The sequence below is a fragment of the Coturnix japonica genome, chromosome 1 (assembly GCF_054131305.1).
Source record: "Coturnix japonica strain WE chromosome 1, WE-NBRP24, whole genome shotgun sequence".
In the NCBI taxonomy this organism is placed as follows: domain Eukaryota; kingdom Metazoa; phylum Chordata; class Aves; order Galliformes; family Phasianidae; genus Coturnix; species Coturnix japonica.
In genome coordinates, this window is record NC_140663.1 from 53,306,048 (window position 1) to 53,328,445 (window position 22,398).

General features: G+C 50.0%; 1 protein-coding gene across 3 annotated transcripts in view; it reads right to left on the minus strand.

The window, feature by feature from the left end:
- Positions 1 to 22,000, minus strand: part of CECR2 (CECR2 histone acetyl-lysine reader) — an 88,109-nt gene extending 66,109 nt beyond the window's left edge. Inside the window, exon 1 of one of the 3 annotated variants that reach the window (XM_015865212.2) lies at positions 21,656 to 22,000. In XM_015865212.2, the coding sequence (XP_015720698.2) occupies positions 21,656 to 21,856 (201 nt within the window). In that variant the 5' untranslated portion in view covers positions 21,857 to 22,000. The remainder of the gene's footprint in view (positions 1 to 21,655) is intronic. The other 2 variants (XM_085520635.1, XM_085520626.1) reach the window with 2 other exon arrangements.
- Between the last annotated feature and the right edge of the window lie 398 nt (positions 22,001 to 22,398).

Consider the following 22,398-nt stretch of genomic DNA (forward strand, 5'->3'; position numbering starts at 1 on the left):
GGAAATTACTTCCTTAAAAAAAGCCAAACCAAAACAACAGCAACAAAAAGAAAGAAACAAAACAAAATACTACTGCCACTAAGTAAGGCTACAACTTGTGCTAAAACATCTCAGGGGCTTGAAAAGTAATGGTTGCATTCAGTTATCTTCTCCGTCCCTCTGTGGAAGGTTACTGCCTGAGCACTAGAGAAGGCTGCTGGTGGAAAAGGTGGCAGAGTCCTAGATGAATTAGCAGTAAATGAAAAACAAATGGGGTGTCTGCATTCCTCACTGATGTACACACTTTTGATGTACACAAAAATCCAAAGTTAAAAGACAGGATTTGTTCCCTGCTGGATGGCAAGGAAAGGTCTACATTCTAAAAAGTTCGTGGTGATGCACTTTTACACTTGGGTGCTGCAGCTGCGTGCAAATGATCACAAATGAAACAGTCCATGCAAGGCAAAAGAACAATTATTTGTTGTTGTGTTCCCCCACTATTCATTACCACTGTTTCAGGCCCGCAAGGAATAAACTGAAGTACAGAGAAAGAAAGTAGACACATATGAAACCTCCTCCTATTTCCCCCTCCTTTCCCTACAGCCCATACAACACAGTCTGTCTAGACAATGCTTCCCCCCCAATAAAAGGCATGTTTGGCAAACAGTACCCTCTTTCCAAAAGTTAAATCTAAGTTATCAGGGCTGCAAATCATCTCTGTAATATACCACAGCGATGCCTGTCTTTGTAGGACTGAGAAGACATAGTGACCAGCAGTTCCACCTCTCTGCTAGGTAGTGCATTAAAAGGGATGACTAATTCCCTATCACCTATCCTCCTAATCTGCAGTAGTGCTTGCACTAGGAACCAGTCTCTCTACACTATAAATAGGTCCTTACTTAACTCAGCGGAACATCATTTCGCTTAGCCTCAAATGAGCACAAGTGCCTACCCTGCAAGGTTACACAGGAGCTGCTTGGACTCTTGCACAGTGGCACTTCCCACAGCTCTCCTGCCACATCCGGAGCTATTCCAAAATAATCTTCCTATAAACTGTGGCAAAATATGTTCGTTATCTGTAGAAACAAGGTGAGTTTGAGGAGGTACAGAAGGGCATTGAGTACACTAGTTTTAGCCTCTACCTTTACTGCCAAGCTGGAGCATTAGCAGCATAAATCACACAGAATCATAGAATACTGAGAGTTGGAAGGGACCTTTAAAGGCCATCTAGACCAACTCCACTGCAACGAACAGGAAACATGCCCAGCTACATCAGGTTGCCCAGGGCCTGATCCAGCCTTGCCTTGATAGTGTCCCGGGATGGGGTATCAACCACCGTTGTGCACAACCTGTTCCAGCACATTACCACTCTCACTGTAAGAGACTTTTTCCTTCTATCTAACATAAATCTACCCTCTCTAAGCTTGAGACCATTTCTCCTTGTTCTATCGCAGCAGACTCTGCAGAAGAGCATGTCCCTTCTTTCTTGTAGTTCCTCTTTAGATACTGAATGGCTGCACTCAGGTCAGCTCAGAACCTCCTGCTCTCCATGCTGAACAGCCCCAGCTCTCTCATCCTGTCCCTGTAGGAGAGGTGTTCCATCTCTTGGGTCATTTCTGTGGCCCCCCTCTGGATGCCCTCCAAACAGGTCTATGTCTCTCTTGCACTGAGGATTCCGCATCTCGCAGTATGAAATGAATGCCATGCTGTCATAGGTGAGCCTTTTTCCAGACAAATGCCCCCAACACATAGGCTCCATATTTTAGTCACTTTTGTTAACACCTATTGCCAAAGTGGAACAGAAGCAAGACATGGGGCCAGCTTCTGCTTGGATAGGTGACAGTAACCCGATACCCAGAACAAGAACAAAACTTAGCTCAGGCCCTTCCCCTCCATTAGCTGGACGTAGAGAAGTTTGCCCTAAACTCATTTTATTTATAAATGTTGCTGGGTTCTCTATTCCTGACAACAGTTGCTCACTATCAGCAGCCTGGGACAGGCAGGAGCAGAGCTACGGGTCACCTTGCGAGTGGTAGCAGCAGCTGCCCCTTGGATCAAGCGCTTGTTAACCAGTGACTCAGGATTGCTCTAAATTAAGTCCTCTGCTCCAGTCCTATAGGGAGAGGGAGGAAACACCACAGACACTGCTGCCATACCCCTTCTGAAGGCCAGCAGGACAGAACAAGAATGACACAGCCCCATTGCCTGTTCTTAGGTTAAGCAAGACCATGTTTGGCTCCCACTGCTATGATTCCTACATTTGGCCCCAAAATGATGAAATAAGAAACCAAGACCTCAGAGGGCTGCCATCACTTTTCTGTGGTGGTGGCACTAAGTTTCTTTCATGGACACCATCAACACCTCTGAAAGTCCCACAGGCAGCCACCGATGGACTGCATGCCTGAGCTCCACAGTGTGAGCAAGGAGGCCGAGCTGAGGGCTGGCGCACACGTACCCTAGAGGAGCAGCCGGGGAGGGAGGGGAATGTGAAGTGTTGGGCCCCAGCTGCGAACTCCTCCTGGTTTTGTTTTAGGGTAATTAATGTTCCCCTGAATAGTTCCCCTCTAGCTTTCAATGCTATCAACCAGACTGGGGGGCTGTGCTTCCTGCCACCCTCATTACAGAGGCGGTGGGGGCTGAGCCCTCATGCAGCCCCGAGCCCTGCTGGGGACTGGTGCCCCTGCATACTTAGGGATCCCACCACCCCTCTTTCTTCTTCCCTCTCCCAGCCCGAGCTCTTCATGAGCCTGAATTGGACGCATTCCCCTTGCGCTCCCAGACGTCTCCATCCCTGCGTCCCTTGACAGAGCAATCATTTATCAAGTTGTTTCACGCGTTGTCGGGGAGGGGGGCCCCGGGGGACGGAGGTTTGTTTCGTCCCTTTGTTGAAGCTCCACAGGACCGTCCAGCTTAGTCTCCAGCCAACTGCTGAGAGTTGCCAGAGTCCAGGAGCAAATGTTAAAGGGGCTGCCTTTCATCTGTGTGCTGATCCTGCTGCCTTTTCATTTTATTCTTCCAGCTTCTGGGATGTTACTTGCTTGCACGCCCCCACGCCTGCCCCGCTATCATTCTGCATGCATGTTTTCCAGAGAGCAGGAATTGATTTTCTGTGTGCTTGCCTCTTCTCCCCCTCCCAGCCCCATCATCTCTTCAGCCACCACCCAGCTAGGGCTCCGGGAGTTAGATTTACCTCTGTCCCCTTCTATCAGCCCTGCACCTAAGATATCGTAAGCCAAATTTGGTTAAAGGCAAGTCCCACTCATGCAGTTCATCTCTTCTTTGCATGTGCTTTGGTCTGTTGCACGGTTGTATTCCCCTCCCCCACCACGTGCATGAGAAACAAGCAACTTTCTAGAGCATATAATCATCACATGCAGTATTTAAAAAAATAAAAGGAAAAAAGGAAGAGGCTTTTGGCAAAAGAACTAAGTAATGATGTTAAAGGGGAAAAAAAATAGATGCTTTGAGCGCTCTCATGCTGTAAAGGCTCTTGTGTTTTACACATGTAGGACTGGAAGACAGATGATCCGGCTCGTACTGTGAGCTGCCCAAGGTCACACAGGAAGCATGTGGCAGCTCACATAACCCACTGCACTGCACCTCACCTGCCCAGAGCCCCACCACACTCATTGACCGGCCGCCAGCACCCGCAGCACTCCTGGCAGGAAAGAAATGCAGACATACAGAGGTGTGTCACACCGGGAACATCTACCTGTACCCCAAGACAGAGATCGCTGCCTGCCCAAGGACAGCTGAATAAGAGGAAAGTTGCCCAGGAAGCTGCAAATTCTAACAACCCATTTCCACTCTTACACCAACATGTATTCGAAGTACTCGCAAACCTTATTGCTCCTTTACTTTTGCACCAACTATAGTTGTTAGCTACAACTGGTTTTCTAGCAAACTGACAAGATTTTCCTCTCCACTCAAGTACAAGTGTTTCCTGGCTACAACCCTTAATTTAAAGGCTGGACTAAACTTCAAGGCCAAAAATAAACAAATAAATAAATAAATAATCTTGCTCCTCCAGCAGCTAAGTAGCCATTGTAAATTCCACACATTTCACAGAAGAGAGGGCAGGAGCTGCCTGAGATGTGATGTATTCCTCTCAGCACCTTGCCTCCATAACTCTTTCCTGTGGAGGAGAGCCGGATTCATTTGCTTCCCAAGTCAATCAACAGAGTTCATGAGTCAGACAAGGGAATGCTGAAAAGCAAGAGGGTACGCTGCTGCCCCCGGGAACTGATTACTCTGCCTCTTAATTGTTCCCAGATCCTATTATTCCAAGGCGACAGAGCAGCTCCAGCACTAGCCAGGCTGTCGAGAACATCCATACCACACAGCCTATCCCATCAGACACGTGGAAATTAGCATTATTCCAAACCACAGACCTGTTGAAGCTATAAAGGTTATTAAAAAGAAACAGTAAGGTCTGAGGTATGTCTATCAGAAAACCTGTCTTCTGAATCGGAACTGCACATTCTGTAATTCCGAGTCTTGGTAATCACACAGTCGGAGAGCAGAACAATTCAAGTCTATAATCAGTATGATATTCTCCCTATCACTGACCTGGACAATTACCTCCATTTTCATCCACTGCCGATTCTAGTAACCTTAATTATTAATATTTTTCCCATTTCTTCCTTTCCTCGCTCAAACACAAACACCAAAGCTGCACCTCACTATTAGGTCGTTGTTAACTGGGAGTATTTTTGTTTGTTTTTTTACATTTCCATTCAGCCTCACTTATTATTACCTCTTCTGCATCATCTCCACATACTACCAATTCTTCACAGCAGTTCAGGTGACAACGTGCAAAGCAAAAGCTACATTTAAAGACCGTAAAAACAACCTGAGGTCTGTCCCATTATTCATACCCTTTATAATAGCTATTAAATGAGTAATCACATACCTCTCCATTACACTTCATTCAGTACACGGGAGAGTGTGACTAGGAAAGAGAGACAGCTGTTCAATATTGATTTTTATCCTTCTCATTCTTTATGTATCCCTATGTTCAATTTGCTACATAGCTTCCAAGCCCGGCCACCAAATAAGCTATTAATCGCTTCATAGACCTTTTCCTGTGGTGGCCCTCCGCATAGTATCTCAATCAAATAAGCATGAACTCTTTTCTCAACCCATTTACAAGTTAATGATTTTTAATCTGATCTGACAGATGAGAAATCGAAAAGAGAAAAAAAAAAACCAACAACAATTGATGCTCACAAAATTCACCACTCAATTTAAGCAGCCAGTCTCTGCACCTCAGTGTGAGATTGGTCTCCTCTCCTTCAACCCCAAAAATAGTCCCACAGGCCTCCTATTCTATGGCAGCATTTAGAACTGCACTGACTTCTAACAGTAGTTCTTCCAGCTTGGGTAGGTAGCAGCACACACCAGTGATAGCAAGGGAGATAAAGGCACCTTGCGCAATGCTGCTCAGAGGACTACGGGCAGGCTCTGGCTGTCATTACCAACTTCAGTAGCAAGCCCTCAGTGCTTTCTAAAGCTATAACTTACCAACATAGTTAAGATGCTTCAGAGAGTTTAGCACTGAACCAGCAATGCTTTCCTCCCTATACAAATGCTGGTGGACAAAAAGAGGCTGGAATCTCTTGGGCAAGGAGCAAGAGTAAAAGAGGGGAGAGACAAGGACCTCAAAGCTGCTTTGCCACTGGAGAAAGAACCATGGCACTGTGCCTGCGCTTAACTGAAAGACAGTCCTTTCTTCTCCTGTAGCAGCCCCAGCCTCTCATTTCCTGCCCACCTTCAAACTTCTTCAGTAAATGAGGTGAGAACCATATAACAGCTTCATTCAGTGCTCAGCCTTGATTTATACTCTCAGCACCATCTGTCCTACAAAGAGAGCTCTGCCATTCTCCCATGGAAAAAGCATGTGACCCTGTAATTAGAAACGATCCTCATCTGCAGGTACAAGACGATGGAGTAAAGGTTGCACAGACAACTGTAAATCTATAGTTTCCTGTCAAGTAATTGAATTTGTAATCATTTAGCATCAGTTTCAACACAGAAAACAATAACACACAATAAACCCCTTGCTATCATGTCACGGCAGTGTTTTGAAACAGACACCTTCTCTACTGCTGCTACCACTTGAGCTCAAGTACAAATTACATTAGCAGGCAAGCAGAGAATATTGCTCTTTGAAGCGCTCGCTACGGGACACAAATGCTGAAAAGCATGCAGGAACAGCCCCTTTTATGGGCAACCCACCCAAAGGCAAGTAGTTAAGACATTTTTTTCTCCCCAGAGCTGCCACTTGGTTACATTATAGTTAGCATTTGAATTTTCATGGTTTCATTATTTTTTGCACCTGCCCTGTTGGAACTTTGGGATTTCTCCACTGACATTTCCTACACTTACAATGAGGTGAAGGAGAAGTATTACGGACATTAATAAGGTATGCTGGTATTTCCATTGTTAAAACAGTCACAAAGTGAGGCTTGCATTTGGGTGTCTAGCCTAAGCTGGTGCACTCTGTTCTTCTCCATCACCCCCACAGAAAGAAACACCTTCAGAGTGATTCATTCGAGTCTAAAATAGACTCTCCTCATCTCTCAAAGATCAATTTCTTTCCACTGACAGCGACAAAACCCTGCACAATCAGTCTGACATGACAGTCCACTTTCAGCACTAAGTTATTCTTGCCCCTTTTCTCATCCCTACAACTTATTCCAAATTCTACACCATGCAATGGCTGGCACCACAACTGTTTGCTGAGCCACTCTTTAAGCCAGCTCACAAAACTAAATCCAGTGTGTATATATATATATATATATATATTTATACACACACACACATATATATATTTAATACACCACCAGCCATATCAGTTCCCTGATCTACCCAAGAGTAGCTCCACAAACATTTGTGCACACCTGAGAAGTGCCAAGAGGGATGCTGGGACTAAAAGTAATAGCCAGAATTCTTGGGTTATCTGTTCTCAATTAAAAGAATACAAATCTTCCTGTTTGGTCCACGATGTTTCTGGCAAGGCCATTGCTGCAATCTCATGTGCTTCTTACACACAAGTCCTGCTTTGAGCACTTGTATGACAACCCCAAAGTGAGGTACCAGTGCACAGGCAACAACCACCCCTCAGAGACAAGCTATTCCCTATGGAATGAGAAAAGGAACTGGTAATTCACAATTGCCCCTTATTACCAATCCCAGTCTGAGGGGAGTTTCAAGAAACACCAGCCAAACATGTATTACCACCTCAGAATCAAACACCATCCAGTTTCCCAGCTCCTCTCCATTCCAACCTGAACTTTAGGTCAGTTCTAGATTGTGCATTGCTGAAGTTCTTTCAAGGCAATTTCTGTAACAATTCTGCTCTCTTTTTGGGCAAGTGGGAGAAGAAAAAAGAACATAGGAAAGCACAACATATCCTCCAGACTACAGGTAGCCTGATCCACTGTTGGCAAGTCTTGATCCAAATAGGAGTCTCTGGAAGTCTCTAGTCTGACCTCCAATGTATTTCTCTGGTTCTACAATGGGGGTTTCCTTATCAGTCTTTCCTGAGGAGAGAAGTCCTGAATAGCCTTCTAGTAACATTGCTCTCCACAGATCATTTACACCATCAGGATCTCAGTCTCCATTTAGCATTGCCTCTCTTTGTTCAGCTGCTGTCTTTCACTCTGTTCTCCATGCATGACATAGCACAAAACCATCTGCACACCACAAAGGGTCAAGGTTGAGCAAAAAGCAAAGCCATTACGCCCACCATAGGACACTAGTATAGCAATATTCCATTCCACCGTGATCCAAGGAGCACGAGGAACAAGCACTTGGAGCTAGATGCATGTGTCTATAGGAATGGTAAGAGGTGTGGCTCAGTAACATCCAAAACTCTTTGGACTTCTTGATGGTGGAAAGAGGCATGAATACACCCAGGCTAAAACGTAGAGAAGCTGTACCACATGGTACTCTCCAACCTGCTTGTTCTTGCATCCAGAAAGTGGGGGGTGGGGGGAAAATATCTGGGAAATCGGGGTTGATGTAGCTTTGTCTGGCAGAAGACCAGCAGGGGACAGGATTTCCCCTCTGCAGCTGCAGAAGAGCAAGCTGTTCTTCCGGAGACACAGGTCAGACCTGTACCCCTCCTTGCAGGGTGAACAGAGGCTCTCACTCGCCCTCCCTCTGGGCAGGAGTCCCAGAGGACAGATAAAGAGATTTTATTTGGCAGCTGGGTATTTCTCCTACCAGAGGCTCTGTCCTAGATAATGTCAAGCATCTGTCCAATAGCCAGGAAACGTCACAGAAGAAAACATCACTCTCATTTGCTCCTCTGCTTCTAAGGAAGACAGAAGCAGCTCCATGCATTTCAGCATCCCTTATACATGCTGTGCTCCGCGTCTAGTCCCTCCAAGCCACCTCGCAGGGTACATGCACTTAGGGTCATCTCCCGGCTCACCCGTATACAGCACTGCTGGTTTTAGTTTAATTTTTTGGGGTGGTTGTGGGGAGATAATCACTCAAAAGAGAAATGAGAAACCCACAGAGCCCCCACCATTTGTTTGGCTCAGGCACAACTTCAAGCACTGCTGCGATTGTCTAGAAATCAAACAAGTGGTTGATAGCACCAATTAACACCTTCCAGCTGAACAATACCTCCAGCTCATCTTTCCCCATTCACTCAGCAGCACCCTGGATGAGTTCTCTCCCAGACAGCAGACAAACAGCAGCATAGACGGAAGCAGGGATGAAGGTGCCCTAGCTGGAGCAGAGAGGCAGCATATAGCATTAAGTTATCAAAACCCTACATGGGAATGAAGACATAAGCGTTGACTGCACACATCCAAGATAGTGGAACCAGTTTGGAGAAATTCAGGTTTTAAACTCTTTTTTCTTCCTGATAGCTGCAAACTGAGGTTTTTGAATTGAATTTTCCTTTTAACTAAAGAATCTGCCATCCATACTGCACATGATGTTATGATGTGGAATACTGACAGCAACACCACCAAACCATGACATCACTGCTTCATCCACAGCCCGGTTTTGTTAAAGTAATCGGACTCCGGAAGGGGGATTCCAAGGATTAAAGTAAGGGCACGTCTGTGGAGCGGTAAAGTCTTCTATAAAATCAGCAACTATAACAGGAGAAGTCAAACAGCTTCTGGATTTGCAGCTCTTTTTTGCCTTTTCCTCAGAACTCCTTGCTTGAAAATAAGGCCAACGAGAGGTCAGGGTAACATTGCCTATCCACCTTTAGACTTGGCAACAGAGCAGCTGGATGGATGGCTGCAATTTGGGCCCATTCCCAGCACAGACAAGGCCCTCGGGCTCTGCTCTTCCAGCCCCAAGGAAGCACCTCTGTAGGACAAGCCAGTAATCCCAAACCATCTCTGCTCCACCGCCTTCCACGGCACCCCAAGGGCCTTTGCCTCAGAGGTACGGCATTGAAATGCTAATCTGACTTTGTAAACCCATAAACAAAAACAAAGAGGAGGCCAGAAGAAGTAAAAAGCCTCCCTGAGCTCCATCCCCAGGCCCAATCTCTGGCATTCAGACCCTGCCCTGTGGAGCAGGATTTCACCCACATGAGTGCATCTCCGCCTCTGGTATCGACATTGCTGGCAGGCACCATCTTTATGGCCAGATGCATTTAAATGGCTACTTCCACCACACGCCAGGATCTTCTTTGTTTCAGAAATCTCCTCAGAAAACAGTTTTTATTGCAACAACAGACCAGCCAAGCCTTACTCACTTCTCTTTTACAACAAAGCAACATCACATATTAGTAACACTCAAACCCAACCAGTTGCTGCACCAGCATTAGTCTATGCACATCCTGATCTTTCAAACCCCGTCACGTCAGCGAGCCCAAGTCTATAGGTAGCCAACACGGGGGATCATTTTTCACAGGAGACCATTCACGATGGGACAGGGCATCACAGCCACCTCATTACCCCAAGTGCTGCCCTTTTGTTTTGCACCAGCCCTGTTTTCCTCTGTCTCCCAATCCGTTCTCACTGGCACCTCAGGCTGTTCATCACCGGGAAGCTGGATTTTAAGCACAAAGCAGTGGCTTAGTTATTTAGCCCTTCACTAAAGACTCCGAAGGCACCGCTGCTACCATCAGTCCTTAGGGGAGAGGAAGGGGACACATCCTGCAACAGGGAACACAGGAAAGTAAAAAGCCATCCTACATGTCCCAAATGGGAGAGCAGCAATTTGTTACCGGGGTAGCTGAAGCCAGCCGTGGTTAACTTGGGCCAGAAGGTCCAAGGGCTTTTTTTCTGCCAAGTTTAGTCTTGGATGACAGTGAAACGTGCTTAATTTGACAGTTTCATTTTAACATGTATGGGCAAAGTCTAGAAGGCGACAGCAGCAAGAGAACAGCATTGCATTACTATAAGGTGGCTCCATCAACCCAACACTCAGGGCTAAAAGCATAGATGCCCACAGTTCACCTGGCAATGAAATAATCACAGTGTCTTCGATGGCATAATGATATTGATCAACTGCCAGGCAGACAAAGCCCCAGCTCAACTGGAGGATGAAACTGCTTACTTACTCCTCCTTGTGAGGCTCCTGACCAGAAAGGGCCACCCTGGCAGCCCATGCCTAGCTGCGTTACAACCATTGCCCCCTCCTGCTTGCAGTCCCCACACTGAAGAAGCCGCCCTCTCCATTTCACACAAGTGCACCCCAGGCACACAGGGCAGTGAAGGGTTAATTTAATTAGTTCTGTGTGTGCTCAAAGAATTACAGGCAACTTCATTTAATTATTAAGTAGCCAATCAGGTAATCTCTGTATCTGATTAGCACGCTAATGAAATAATGTCTTCCAGTTCAAAGCTGTCATTCCAATCAGGAGGCAGCCCTTCAGTTAGAAGGAAAAGCTGGCCATGTTTCCATGGGCTCCAGGCTCTGAGATTTTGGGGAGGGGATGGCAGTAGGAAAATCTTTCAGCCTTCCCTCTCGCCATGTCACAGAACTTAGCATGGCTCTACCTTCCAAGCAGGCAAGCACGTTGGCTCCAGAGAGGCTCCCAATGCTCCAGGCGAGTGTCCAGCATCACCACCATGCGCCCCTTGCTTGTGCTCCCATATGGCCAAGAATATCAGTCAGGAACCCGGAGAGCGCAAGGCCCTTTGCCTATCACCCAGGCACTGCCAACTGAGAGAGCTGCTAAATATGTGGGGCATGACTCTGCTATGGTCCACATGGGAAAAGAATCGCACAGCAAAGCCATTAGAGAACTAAGAGGAAGCCAGAAAGCCTCCTCCCTCCCCCATGCTGCTCTCTGCTTCTGTGTCATATGCAGTTATTTCCAGCCTGGGGAAAAGTGCAAGGCGGCAGCTGTCACACGAGGCAAGGACTTGCCCCTTTTAAACAGGGATTTCAGGACTAAATGACCCATCACAATTAACACAGCTGCAAGAACTGGGACACTTCCACGCAGCCCAAGAGGGGGTTTGGCAGTGGGGGAGGACAGGAGGAGAAGCAGAGGGTTAGGATCGTCCTTCCAAGCCCTGGCATGGAGTCTCTGTTCTTTAAGCATTAGCTCAGCTGTCCTCTCTGAGCCACAGCAGCTCAGCCTCTCCCCCAGGCCAGAAGCTTGGCTACAGCAAGCTGCATGGCACAGGACAGTTCTCAAGCAGCCCTGCACTCTTGCTCCTTCTCAAAGTCCAGCTACTTTGCCACAGCAGCACCACTGCTTTGCACACAACTGTGCACATGCTAACCTTTAATTAGGCAGCCTAGGTTAATCTCTAGCTGCAGCAGGGTGTGGTTCTGCGTGACCACGTCCCCCCCCCAGAGTATCTCCTGAAAGGACCCTGAGACGATGCTGCCAGAGTCCCAGTCTTTTCTGTTGCAACTGTACTTCTCCATGTCCTTTGCTGCCAGTATAAATGCTAACTCAGCTCCTGCTGCTGCAGCTGCCAGCGTGCCTTTGCTCTGCAGGGCAGGTACACGTTTCTGAAAGCAAGATCACCTTCCTGGTGACACTTCTCCTGGCGCGTTACCCAGGAACAGAAACACAGCCTCCAGGATGCTCACACCAAACAGACATAGTTTTGTTAAGCCACCGCACTTAAAATGAATGCATTTACAGAGAGAATCCCAAGAGGGAGCAGAAAAATTGCAGGCAGCCTCCAGACAGTCAGCTAGACAGCTGGCTTTCTATGAGAACGCTGAAGTGTTGACACTTTGCGTTGACCCTTTTTTCCCGAGCATATCCCATGAACAAGAAATAGGACTGCCAAATGGGAAGATGCATCTCTCTCCTCTCTGCTGACTGCAGCCATTCGAAGCGAAGGAAACTGGTTAGATCAAGAAATTCAGGCTTGGACAGCACAGTGAAGCATCCACTAATAATCAATCCCTTCACAACAGCCTTCCTGCCAACTGGCTGCAGCCTAGGCAGTGATTATAAATTGTAGTTACTCCTCCAAGGAAAAACAGCACAACATCAGATGGCCATCCGCGCTCATCCTTGAATTCTGAAACCAGTCCTACTTGCAATTACAAAAAGACAAGTTTTCCTAAATACGCCTCCTGAAAAAAAAATTATCTCAGCCCTGAAATCCAAAGCTGGGTTCTTTCCATAAAGAAAGGAGTTATAAAATGCGTGTCATTGAAGTTAGCTGAAGATTCTAAAGATGCTGAGGGTGGAATTTGTTGCTGATGAAGATAGTATTATTACCCTGTGCTCCTGCACCCTGCAACCTCAGGCAAGGCACACAACAGGCCCTGCGAGGCGGTCCCACTCCACCACTCATTAACCAGCACACAGATGCAATTTGAGCCTGACTTCAGCACAAGCAACTGCACCTGGGGACCAGTGCTTGCTGGCAGCCCGTGCCAGGGCACATTCCAGCCCAGCTCCCCCAGCACTGCAAGCAGGCTGGGCAGGCGCAGCATGACCTGATCCCCACCTCTGATAGCACCTAGCCCTGTCCAACCCGACTGTGTGCCGGGAGGAATGGGATGCAGATACCCATCTGCACGCATGGAGGGACTCCCTTGATACGCTACGGCTATTTGCGGAGCAGCCACCATCCAAAACTTGCCCAAATGAGAAAGTCCAGGCATTTGGCAGGTCAACCACTCACTACAGCAAGTAGTTTGTTCCACCGAGGGACTCGTAACACCCTCCCAAATTACACACTGCCCTTTACAGGACACCGCAGCAGCTGGAATCGGCTCCCTTCTCACATTCCTTAATAAGCACTTCCATTGCGGAGTGGGGTGGATGTAGGGCATCAGCTGCAGTTAATCATAACTGAGTGCTGCGTTCCCTTTCTCCATGCTCCAGACACTATCTGCAGGCTAAGAATATCCAGCACCAGTCCACCGAGGGCAGGGGGAGCCGAGCAGTCCGAGCTGCCCGGCACTGTGGGGCTCCCTGTTACAGGAGACTTTCACTCTGCCTCCCCCAAGCAACAGCCTTCAGTGGGGCCCCCTGATAGCTGGTCGAGATCCTACAGATCATGGAAAGATAATCCATTGCAGGACTAATGCACTACTGCAGCTGTCCATGGAGAAAATCCCCTTTCAACCAAAAAAAACCTCAAGCCCTTTGATCCTCTCCAACACACAATTATCTTAAGGGCAAAATAGTCTTCTGTGCCTCGGCACCTTGTATCGGGCTGAAAGAAAAGAAATTGAAACTGCAATTCCGTGTTTATTCTACACGGCTGCCTGTCCTACAATCAGGCCTCTCCAGCACAGCAAGTAAGTCCCAAAGGAAAGATGCTGACATGTGCTGGGTCACAGTGCCCAGGAGAAATCTAGGAGGAAACAAAACCCTAAAGATTTGGGGTTTGCTTTGTTGAATAGAAAAACTGAGATTCTAAGAAAGAGTTATCAGACAAACTTTTCAATACCTTGTCAGCCACAGTGAGATCAAATCAATTAATTTCATCATTCAACTGCATGGTCAGATCTGAATTTTTAAAGAGCGGTTTAAAGGATGACCATCAGCTTTTAAGTTAAGCTTTTTCTAACCAGAATGTTCACTAACACAAAGAAAACAAACTACAGAAAATACATCATGCTTTGACTTACTACTAGAAAATACCCCAAAAACTTTGCAGAGAGGTCTGCTAGGTGCTTCCACAGGTGACCCAATTGCTGCACGGCCTCTTGCTACCTGTTCAGTTCTGCTCCACCTGCTGCCCCAAATGCGAGGCGATAAGCATTGCTTTCAGCAGAAGAGTCCGCTATAAAAAGCCCTTCCCCTCCCCACTGCCTGTTTCCATTCCTGTGTCACCGTTTCAACCCCTGGTGGTACAGCCCTCTGTGAAGCAATGCACCTAACACCTTGGGGAACTGGTCCCAGTTCAACAAAGCTCTAAGAAGAACTACTGATTATTTTTTAAGGCAGGTGAGTTATTTTACTACCATTAGCAAAGAGCAGGGGTGGGATGCTTGGAAACCCGTATGAAATCAGTACATACTTCTAAGTGCTATGTGGTTTGTATTTGAAAACACATTTCACTTTCACAGAGTGTCCTTATGTTAGTTATGCAGATGTCATGAAGTAAGTTATGCTCAGCAAAGGTTATGCCTAAGTGAGGTCCAAAAATACCACACAGAGACATGGAAGGCGTCTTGCTTGTTGGCCTTTCCTTCCCAACTTGGTTTTTAGTGTTTAAACCTTCGGAGCACACCAGAAGAGGGAGTCTTGCACTCCTCTCCCATGCTCATCATTTGTTTTATATTAGGAACAATGACAAGCTTTATTAAGAGTCAAGTTCTTAAACTGAACTCTCACCCTTTGCCTCCTAAAACAAATAGAAAATCCATGCAAGAAAAAAGAAGAAGCAACCACCAAACCCTTTTTGCTTTCTGTTGTGGCTGTATAAATATTGGTTGGTTTTTTTTTGTTTGTTTGTTTTTTTGCTGCCACAACTCCCAGTGTACAAAGCCTACCACAAATACAAAACCAGCTCTGCCCTTCAGTCCTTAAGCTGTGCAAAGAATCAGAATCATGGAATCACAGAATATCCCAAGTTGGAAGGGACTCAGGGACCCCTAACACTCAGTGAGTTCAACTCCCGGCTCCACACAGGACCACACAAAAATCAGACCATCTGACTGAGAGCAGAGTCCAGATTCTTCTTGAACTACAGCAGCCTGGGGCCGTGCCCACCACCCTGTGGTGCAGACCCTGTCCCTGACCCCCAGCTGCCCCTCCCCTGGCACAGCTCCATGCCGTTCCCTCGGGCCCTGTCGCTGTCACACAGAGCAGAGCTCAGCGCTGCCCTCCGCTCCCTGTGAGGAGCTGCAGCCGCCATCAGGCCTCCCCTCAGCTCCTCTGCTCTGGGCTGAGCAAACCCAGGGCCCTCAGCCACTCCTTGCACACCTTGCCCTCCAGACCCTTCCCCATCTTTGTAGCCCAAAGTTCCATCTCCTTTAGAGCATGCCTAACAGGAAAGAATCAGAGGACAAATGGCTTTACCAAAGAGGAGGAAGATCATCTCCCAAGGCTCTTTTTCTCTTCCCCATCCCCAGCACTCCAACTACACCAAGAGCAAAGAGCACCTGAAGCAATGCTGGGGCAAGGCAAGACCTTGAGGGACAGGAGACCTCCCTGCTGGCACCAGAGCTCCAGGACCCACCCAGCACAGCAGTACCCATGCCATCCTACCCTGTTAGTAAAGCGCTCAGCTTCATCAGTGCTGTAAAAGCTGAACCAGTTTCAGCACATCCAGAGCTTGTGGTGTTCAAATTGCCTTTAAAGCACCATCAAGCCGGTGGCCCGTCCCAGAACAGAGGTGGTCTAAGAAACACTCCCCCTCATATTTCACATCTTTCGGAGCTCACTGCCCTGGATTATACTAGCAGTGCTATTTTTCCAGTGGGAAGCTGGTATTTCAGCTAGGCATTTATAAAACATAAAGAGTTCATAAAGGAGCTGCCCTGCAAGGCCACCTCTGAGCTGTGCTTCCAAAGCAAAGGCCTGGACCACGCTAGGCCTGCAGCGCCAAGCTGTTACCCCATCCCCAGGAAAGGCCAACTTAAAAGCACGCACACACACAAAAGCAAGAAAATACAGTGAAAACGTGTCTTCTGGAAGCAAGTAAAATGCACTAAAATCACTTTTACCCATCAGCTGTTTTCTGCTCCTTACACAAAAGGCCACAACCCCCCCCCCCCCTAATTGCAGGAGCACTCCAGCACAGAGAGCCCGCTCCCCAGCCCTCCTTCCGAGGAACTGGGAGAACTGGGACACAATAGGAAGGAGACTTGCTAAAGGGAATAGATCTGTTAAATTAACACATTTTCTGTCAACCAAATCAGCTGCCCCCAGTGCCATTGTTGGTGAAACAATGGAGACCCCAGGAATGGGCACCCATTAAAAGGAACAAGCCTGCTGAAAGGATACACTCTAAGGCACAGTGTTGTGTGTTTAACAGGATTCTCTACTGTAAGGAAGGAGGAATCACTGGGCCGCATTGTTCTCGCCATCACGGCAGATGCTGTTTCTGCTGGTAACGAGAGGGAAAAATAATTTTCATAAATACCTACAATAAGATTTATACTAGAAACTTTTAATTTGGGATCTGTTTCCTCCCTTGCCGCTGTCGTTTCTCCCCAGCCCTTTTCTTGGGGGAGATTTTGCCTGAAAGAAGTCTATGAAAGCATCCATTGCCATTACAAAAGTTAATTCTTCCCCCTTCATGCAGGCACTTAACAGATGCCAGGGGCAGAATGGCACAGCTCCCCGGTATTATTTGCAAGGAGAGAACGACCGCAGTTAAGGTCCGCACAGAAAGCTGCAACACTTTTAAGGTGTTACTTTTAGCCGGTTTAACTGTAGCAAATTCCAAGCAGAACAAACTCCACGACTCATTTAGATGCGCCGTGCACGAGTTTGCACCAGCTTCATTAAACTGCTCCAGGTTTGCAGCTCTGTAAACAAAGCAAACCGCTAAGTCATATTTAAGCTGCTATACAGAACACAGATGATATATATACATGTATATATTTTCCTAGTGGGGAAAGATTTACACCAGATTATCTTAAATTGGTTTTTAAACAAATTCAGCTTAAAGCGTTTAAGTTGCGGGCTCACAGACGTGGCAGCTAACAGATAGGATTTCCTTCCACTCAGCTGTGCTGCCGGGAGAGGCAGTTGTCTCCAACCACAGCAGAAAATCTGCAATACCAAACCCCGCATATAATATCCAAATCTCTGAAGTTCTTATTTGCTTCCTCTTCCCCTTCTGCCTTCCACTGTTGCGGTCATTCTCTGACTTCCCTGTCACCTAAGTCAGAGCCATTCAAAATGTTGCTGTCAAAATAACCTTCCTTGCCCATTGTTCAGGCAGCCTTTTTTTCTGCGCTCAGTCACTTCTTGTTTCTTTTCAGGGGGTTTAGATAACGTTTTAATGCATGTACCAGCCCCCTGAACCACCTTATCCCGCTTCTTTTATTCAATGATAGTACAGTTTCATCATACAAAACGTAAACACTTGTTAAAAAGTTCCAGATCTGTGGTTGTGAAAAATGTGCCTAGCGTTTGAAACCTAAACCGATGTAATGCTTTCCAATTTACAGACCACTTGAAACAACGGCTCTAAGAAGTATCTCTCTGCCTCCCCATCCATTAATCTCAATGAACTCTAGAGCCCAATACTGACATTCAGAGTGCTAATGATTCTATTATTAACAGAATAAGGAAGGCAGTGAAAGCCAAGACAGGCAAAGTGAGGGCTGCTGCTGGAAGGGATGAGGGGAGAGCATCGAGATGCTGAAGAATCAGTGAAGCCCAACACAGGCAGATGGGACAGGTAGGAGGAACAATAAAACAGAGCTCACCCAGCATTTCATTTACTTTCTCACTTAGTATTCCAGTTTCCAAGACGTGTACCACCTATGGGCAGATGGCAAGTGGCACATCCCCATGCCTGAACTACTCTACTGAGAAGGCCATTAAACCAGCTCTGACTTACCTTGCATGAGTAGAGCTGACCTGCACTGTTTCACTTACATTTCAGTCAGCTCATTCCACCTACTTGTTGCATTTATCTTAGATCCTAAATTCTCCTATCAGAAGCTACCTGGCTACCAATAGGACACAACGAGACACCCACAGGTGCTGCAGCTGCTGCTGTACTACCAAAAACAATGCAGTGCTGGACCATGGCTGGGATGGAGGGGTGAGGACTTAGCACAAAGTTTTGGTAGCTGTGCACAAGGGTTAACCCCCAGGAAGGCCGTGAAGTTTGGTGCCACGAATCACAAGGGACATTCAAAGAGATCAGTGAGCATTGGGCTCCACTGAGAAGTTTCAAACAGGGACTAACACGATGGGACAGTGGAGGTCAAGGTTTATTTCACCATCCTAGAAAAGGGCACATTTACCAAAGTGCTAAAACCCCAACGTGCCAAAAGCTTAACAGGTTAAACAACGTTGCCTATTCAAGCTCTACTTGGTTTGTGGAGGCAGAACAGATCTTCATTCTGTGCTCTTCCCTCCACAGCCACAGCACAAATCCCCTCTTCTCCACACTCCTCCTCCTCCCCCTGGGACCCATGGGATCAGCAGCCACTGATGTGTGGAAGCCACACTGTATTCCTGACAGAAAGACCTGGAGCCCAGACCACAAGGAAAGGAGAGGAAAAGCATCTCAGAGCCATAGCAAAGACAGCAGCAGAGGCAATTTGCCCAAAGGCGCTTTTAAAAACCACAGGAAAAGATTTATGTTTTCCCTATGTAATGTGGCTTTTCCCCCTTTCCAAATAAACGCAGTTAACAACAGCGTTTTGACTATTTCCGAGCATGCTCTCAGAACTCACCTCCCCTCAACCTACCCAGGCCGAAGCTCCCAGCAGTGCAGGCCAAGGAGCTGGGTGGCCATGCCACGCTGGCTCCCCTCCAGCTCTTCTGTAACTTGTGCTGAAACACTGCTAAATATTCTCCCAATATTTTTTCTACCCCCCAACATCCCCGCAGCTGCCAGGAGGATATTTCTGTCGCGGCAGGGAAGGCACGTGGCCAGGAGACACTTTGTCACGGGAGGTGTCCCACGGTCCTGAAGAGGAAAACAAATCGCTTCCTATCATCACATGCACCGATCCGACTGCGGAATGCAGCCCCTTCTGCCCACCAGGGCAAGGCATACCATAAAAAATACAAAAAAATATATATAAAAAATGGCTTGTTTGGACAGGCCTCCTCCCCCCAGAGAGCTGCGACAGTAGGCAAGGACAAACCCAACCCACGCTGGCTTCTAAAGCCACCCAGAAAGCAGCCGTGACCACCACAGCGTAGCCAAGAGCCCACTTTGGAAGCGGCGTGGAAGTTTGGCACGGCAGATGGCTGACAAGGCGGCCATGTAAAGGCGGGGGGGGGGGGGAAGGAATTTACTAACACAACGCGGTGACAGCCGCGCTCCCGGCCATGCGGACAGGCCCACGGGTGGACCCGGCTGCGTCCCGGCACGCTGAGGTTGCCCCACTGAACTTTTGACCCGGTGCCGGCTGCCCCCTCCCCAGCCCGGTTTGAAAAGCTCTGGGGCCTCGGGCTCACCAGGCGCCTGCATCTGCCGGGAGTGAGCCAGCATGGGGGCTGCCCCTACCCCGAACAATGCCCGGCGCCCGGCCTGATGGATGCATCTTCAAGGGAGCTCGGGCTGCTCTAGTCCAGAGAAAAAAAGGAGAAACATCTGCCAGCCAAGTCTACAGCTGCAAAGGCCAGCCCGCAGCTGGAGGCTTCACTTTCTTTGGGACAGCAAGTGCTGGGCAAAAGGGCTGTGTTTAGAGAGAGAAGAGTTTGTAAAGAGCTCCGTGCTGCCTCACTTTAACCAAGTCCCCAAACTTCTCACTGGAGAACCTGCTAGGTGCAGGGGGATGATCCAGATGGCCACACAGGCAGGGCAACCAGCAGAGCCATCAGCACAAAAGATAACGACACCTTCTTATTCACTGAAGCATACTGGAAAACGAGGCTCTGCAGCGATTGATGCAGCAGAACCTTAAGGTAAACCAGGGCAAGGGGGGGGCTCTTGTTACAAAAAGTATCGGGGGGTGCTAAAACTATTGCCTCTGCAATCATGTTGAGGAGCTGCTAGAGCCAGGTGTGAGGGGATGAGAGCTCTGCTCTCCTGGGACAAGGAGATCCCACCACGGGAAGCTGGTAGCATCTGTCTGAGGGATGCAGGGAGGAACACGGCTGCACAAGCCTCACTATGTATCTCTGAGTTTGGGCACTGCCACCCTGCAGCTCAAGTCTCAGCCCCGCCAAGGGACTGTGGCTTTTGGGGAAGGGATACCACAAATCACCCCCGTGTATTCACACGCACACCAAAGCTGAACAGAGGGCGTGTTGCTGGTGCACAACATCGCTCCACGTCTGGCTGCTCTGCTTCCCCAATGGCTGGGAAGACGACCACCTCCGTTTGGTTGGGACGCCCTAAATCACAGAGCCCATCTCGGACACCAGAACGGGCAGCAGGCTCGAACCCAAAGGGGAAGCGAAGCCAAAAGCCACGTGCAGCACCGCTCGTTGAGAGCACAACAGAAGCGCACGAGCAGCCCCTTTGAAAGCCATTCGTTTCATGCAGCAAACAGGCTCCGCGTGCCACTCCTGAGCTCCTCAGTGCCACGGATGGGGCTGGATGGGAGGGAACACAACGGGGATAGTCAGCCATGCGGGGCTGCGGGGAACAGGAAGGAGCCGCCCGTATGTTGCAGACAGCCCCTGACAGCTGCGCTCACACAACCCGATGGGAGCGGTGGTCTCCAACTCCATCCTTTACGGGGCACGTTCCCGGTGAAGCTTACAGCGGGGAGGCAGCACCGGGCGCTCCGTCCCAGAGATGGGAACAGAGCGGTAGAACCCCCACCCCCCTAAACGTGTGCCGGGAGCCCGAGGGGTCCCGCACCGCCTCGGCCCCGCGGTCACCGCACGTTCGGGTTCCTCCGAGCCCCGCGCTTCCCCGCGATGTGTCTGCATCAATAGGAGGGGGAGGGGAGTTCCCGTCGGCCAGAAGTTGCATCATTGAGAGCCCTTCTCCCCTTTCGAGCTCCCGCACCGCGGAAGGGATTCCCCCTGTTCAGAGATCCGCGCCCCTCCCGAGTTGTTCTTGGGCTCTTCGAGGCTTCGCGCATCCCGTGGAACTTCGGAGCGTCTCCGCAATTCGCGTTCGGGCGCAGCCCCGCAGCCCCGCGTGACGGCGCGGTGCCCGCACGGAGCCGCTCCCGGCGGCACAAAAGGGTCCCGCCGGGGCATCTCCCACCGGGACGCGCTCCGGCCGCAACATTGGTAACGGAGGCAGGAAACGCGCACGGAGCCCCGGCTACCCGCGAGGAAATAAGAACGGGGAGCACGCTTATTAAACAGCAGCGAGCTAATAAATCCCCAAACCAAAAACACGAGAAAGTTGCGGAGCGCGGCGTGAGCCGGGCGGAGGTGCGAGCACAATGCGACGCCGCCAAGGGAGCGGGCGGGGTCCGCCCAGGTGGGACCCCCGCGCCCCAACAAAGGGCCCGGTCCGGGCACCCCGGGGGTCGAAGCCCGCCCCTCGCAGCCTCCATTTTGGTCACGGGGACCCCACGGCGGCCGCCGCCGCCACCACCTTTGTGTGCCTCGGCGGACCCCGAACAATGCGGCCCCGTCGGGGGCAGCGGGGCCGGCGAAAGTTTGAGGGGCGAGTTAGGAGCGCTCCGCAAGGCGGCCGCGGGGTCTCACCTCGATCTCGAAGTCGGGCAGGCGGAAGGCGGTGCGGAACAGCGAGCAGAAGTGCGCGATGGCCGGGACTTCCCACCAGGAGCGGAGCTCGTCCAGCGCCGCCGCCGCCGCCGCCTCGGTGCCGCCGGTACCGGCCACGCCGCCGCCTCCTCCTCCACCTCCTCCGCCGCCGCCGCAGCCGCCGTCCTCCTCCGGGCACATCTCCCGCGGCCGCCGGCTGCCCGCCCGCCCGCTCAGCGCTGCCTCACCCCGCGGGCGGCTGCGTGCCGCCGCCGCTGCTCGGCGCTGCGCCGCGCTCCGCCCGCCCCCCGGCGCCACGCCGCCCCCCGGCCGCCCCCCGGCGGCCCCGCGCTGCCCCCTCGCTGCCGCCCGCGTGCGGGGCGGCTCGGAGCGGCGGGGCGCTAGGGCCGGCGGGGGCGCTGCTGCTGCTGCTGCTGCCCCTGCCGCGGGCGGCCGCCGCTACGCGGGCCCATCCTCCTCCGCCTCCCCGCGCCACGGCCCGCGCCCTGCAGGGCAACAGCCGCGCCGCCGGGAACAGATGGGCACGGGGGGGGGATGGCCGCCAGGGAGGGGAGGGGCAAACCGAGGGGAGGGGAGGGGCGAGGGAGGGGCGAGGGCAGGCCGAGCCAATAGGGAGGGCGGAGAGCGAGGGGGGCGGGCACGGCGTGCTGGAGGGGCGGGGAGCGGGGTGTGGACAAAAGGAGGGAGGGCGGGGGGGCCGCGCACGAGGAGGGGGAGGAGCC